Consider the following 3,615-nt stretch of genomic DNA (forward strand, 5'->3'; position numbering starts at 1 on the left):
TCCCGCGATGCTACCCTACCCTTCCCCGCCCAAAAGTCGGAACCCTGGAGGGCGAGAAGGGCGCGGCCGTGGAGGGGGGAGGGTGTGGAGACTCGTCTCTGTGTCTGTTGTCGCTCCGACCGCCTCCCCGTCGCTAGCGGAACATTGAGAGGGAAGAGTCCCGCCGTGTGCCGCGACTCTCCCCTCGCCCCGCTACCTCTCTCTCCTCACACGCAGACGCCCCCTCTCTCGGGCCACCTCGGGCAATCTCCCACCATCTCGGGCAATCTCGGGAAATCTCCCACCATCTCGGTCAACCTCGGGCAATCTCCCATCATCTCGGGCAATCTCAGGTCATCTCGGGCAATCTCGGGTCATCTCGGGCAATCTCGGGTCCTCTCGGGCAATCCTCACACGCAGACATCCCCGTAGTGCGGCGCGTCGCCGCCCGCGAACGCGCGGCCGGCGAGGCCCTCGCCGACCCAGGTGCGTATCGCGCCGCGCAGCGCCTGCCGCTCGTCGTCGATGGCATACTTCTTCTTGATCTTGCCTTGCGCCATCCACATCGCACACGCGCCTTGGGGGAGAGACGGGGGGAGATCTGGCGAGATCGGGGGAGATCTGGGGAGGCGTGCCATCCGACGCGCCGACGACTTGGTTCGAGAGGCGGTCGGCCTGCAGGGAGATGTGGGGAGATGTGGGGAGATATGGGGAGATATGGGGAGATGTGGGGAGATGTGGGGAGATCTGAGAGTTGGTTCGAGAGGCGGTCGGCCTGCATGGAGATATGGGGAGATCTGGGGAGATCTGGGGAGATCTGGGGAGATCTGGGGAGATATGGGGAGATATGGGGAGATATGGGGAGATGTGGGGAGATGCGGGGAGAGACGGGGAGATATGGGGAGATATGGGGAGATGCGGGGAGATGTGGGGAGATGTGGGGAGATATGGGGAGATGTGGGGAGATGCGGGGAGATGTGGGGATATGTGGGGAGATATGGGGAGATGCGGGGAGATATGGGGAGAGACGGGGAGATATGGGGGGCTCTCTACTGTCCCCTAGCATCTACGGCGGCTGGCCGTCGAGAAGTGAGGTACGTCCTGCACATACCCGAACGCCTGGTACGCCTAACAGTATCGCATTCGCCGTCCTGGGACGCAGTGCTGCCTTCGGACTGTCGCCGCTGTCTCCCCCCCTTCTCGACGGTCTGTGCGGGCGCGTCTTGCGCCCCGGCCTTGTGCTTTTGCGTGAGGGCGCCGGCATGAGGGGCAGGGAGGACGGTGTTGTGAAGCGGCTTCAGAGCACCGGCGTGGAGTACGAGGGGGGTGCGGATACGGCGGAGGGCAGCGGGAGACGCCTCCTGCCCGAGCGCTGGCTGGGAGACAAGAGAATGGGTCTTCTCCGCTTCTAGCGCCCGAGGTGTGGGGAGATGTGGCGAGATGTGGGGAGATGTGGGGAGATGTGGGGAGATGTGGGGAGGTGTGGGGAGATGTGGGGAGATGTGGGGAGGTGTGGGGAGGTATGGGGAGATATGGGGAGATGTGGGGAGATGTGGGGAGATGTGGGGAGATGTGGGGAGATGTGGGGAGACAAGGGTACTGCGGTACCGCCCCCTACCTTCCCCTGCCATGAACCCACACCGCCCTGTCCTGCCCACCCTGCTTGCACCGCCCTGCCGTGAATAGCCGAGCCGTCGCGCCGTCTCGGAGAGCCTTCCGGCGCCCGTATCTCCCGCCTCTGGCGCCGGCACTAGAGCATCGGCGCGCGCCTCTCCAAAGCTGCGGGTGATGTTTGGGAAGAGGAGGACGGCGAGCTTCGCGTCGCTCCACTGCGCCCACTCCATCGCCTTTAGCAGATCCGGGGCGGGTGTCGGCCGCAGTCATACCTCCCCGTATCTCGCCACATCTCGCCACATCTCGCCACATCTCAATGGGGCGTGCGTCGGTCGTAAGAGTGCCCGTTGGATGGATGCAGCCGTCGGATGTCAATGCGACGCACTCGCACTCTGGCTGTGTCACATGCACATGCACATGCACATGCACACGACATGTGCATGTGCATGCGCATGAACATGACATGCGCATGGACATGTCTACATGCACATGAACATGCGCATGTGCTGAAGGGCTTCGCCCGGAGTGTGCTGAAGTCCCTCGCCAGAGTGTGCTGGACTGTGCGCAAGTCCCTCGCCCTGGGCGTGATGCGCGTGCGTGCCCCCGCCCGATGTCACTTCCTACGCCATCGCCTGTGGCGAGCGGAAGGCCTTCGCAGCCTACGTGCACCATGCCCTCCACAGTCTCGAATCCAGTGTGGGTTCGGTCCCATGGGTGGTGTGGTAGCAACTGTGCGGCGTACTACCAGCCTGCGTGCCCAGTGCACCCGCCTCAGGGCGGGAAGCCGCGGTCTTGTGCAGTGCGCTGCGAATACAGTGAGGACAGCCGAACACGGCCGAATGCGACTGAAGACATGTCCGCTTGAGAGCGCTGGTTGGAAGACGAGAATGCGTAGTTTCCAGGTAGTTTCCGCGTCTAGGCGTCGCCGCCCGCGCCGGCCGGAGCGCAGCCGCGTCGATCGCGTCAAGCAGCCTTTTGCGGACATGTCGCGGACATGTCGCGGACGTGTCGTGGGCGTGTCGCGGGCGTGTCGCGGGCGTATCGCGGGCGTGTCGTGGGCGTGTCGTGGGCGTGTCGTGGGCGTGATGCGCGTGGACGTGTGGAGCGGCTCCAGAGTCGGCGAGCCGCGGGCCCGCTAGGGCTGAGCGGAACGCAGTGCGCAGCCGTGTCGTGGCAGGAAACGTCTCGGAACGTGCCGTTCTGCGATGACGGGAGAGTCGTTGATCTGCTCCGGCTCGCCGCCCGCCGGCGGTGTGAGCACCGCGATGGGCACCTTCCGGTACTCCGACCTAAAGGGCGGGTCGGTTCTTCCGGCGTGGCGTGAGGCGGCTTTGCGGCACGGCGGCGGCGGCGGCGGCGCCACGGCTTGATCTCCTTCTTGGTGAGCGGGTTCACGTCCACCGTCTCGTACTCGAGGCCGTGCAGGTCCAGCAGCGCCTTGATCTTGTTGCAGAACGGGCAGATCTGGCGGCGCGGGTGGGCAGATGGCGGAGCTCAGGCGCGGGAGGGCAGGCGCGGACGGCTGCGCTCTTCCGCGAGCGCGACCTGGTACTGGTAGAGCCGAATGTGGCCTAGCGTCCCGGCGGCGGCAGCAGCGGTCGAGAGCGGTCGCGTCTGCGGCGTGAGCGCCCTGTCGACGAAGCCGGCCGCGAGCAAGCCGCCGCCGCCCGCGGCGATGCGGGTGAAGGCTCGCACTGACATTTCGATCTTATCGCCGCGCGGTCGCGGCTTAGTCGTTTCCCAGAAAGAATTCTTAAGATACAAGCCTCTCTCACAGCACACTGGCACGACAAGAATTTTTCGCAGGGCAAACAGTGGCCAGGGGCGGGGCTTGCATTTTTGCCGTCGCCAGTCGCCCCCCCAAACGCTACACCTACAGCGGGGGCGGCGGCGGCGGCGGGGGCGGCGGCGGCGGCGCGACGGGGTGGGTGGGGTGTGGGGAGGTGCTGCTGTGTGCGCTGCGCGTGCGCGCACCGCACACCATACTCGAGTACGGCGGGAAACAGACGGCGAGGGGGGCGC

General features: G+C 65.6%; 1 protein-coding gene across 1 annotated transcript in view; it reads right to left on the reverse strand.

Moving 5' to 3' along the window:
- The window catches only part of EMIHUDRAFT_443792 (electron carrier/ protein disulfide oxidoreductase), a 4,107-nt gene extending 789 nt beyond the window's left edge, over positions 1-3,318 (reverse strand). The window contains exons 1-9 of the mRNA XM_005777163.1: positions 3,139-3,318; positions 2,954-3,057; positions 2,790-2,882; positions 2,523-2,565; positions 2,226-2,252; positions 1,749-1,826; positions 1,060-1,107; positions 627-654; positions 394-556 (exon numbers count right to left, since the gene is read on the reverse strand). Coding sequence (XP_005777220.1) covers positions 394-556; positions 627-654; positions 1,060-1,107; positions 1,749-1,826; positions 2,226-2,252; positions 2,523-2,565; positions 2,790-2,882; positions 2,954-3,057; positions 3,139-3,294 — 740 coding nt within the window. The 5' untranslated portion in view covers positions 3,295-3,318. The remainder of the gene's footprint in view (positions 1-393; positions 557-626; positions 655-1,059; positions 1,108-1,748; positions 1,827-2,225; positions 2,253-2,522; positions 2,566-2,789; positions 2,883-2,953; positions 3,058-3,138) is intronic.
- Between the last annotated feature and the right edge of the window lie 297 nt (positions 3,319-3,615).

Source organism: Emiliania huxleyi (genome assembly GCF_000372725.1).
Source record: "Emiliania huxleyi CCMP1516 unplaced genomic scaffold EMIHUscaffold_265, whole genome shotgun sequence".
NCBI lineage: Eukaryota > Haptophyta > Isochrysidales > Noelaerhabdaceae > Emiliania > Emiliania huxleyi.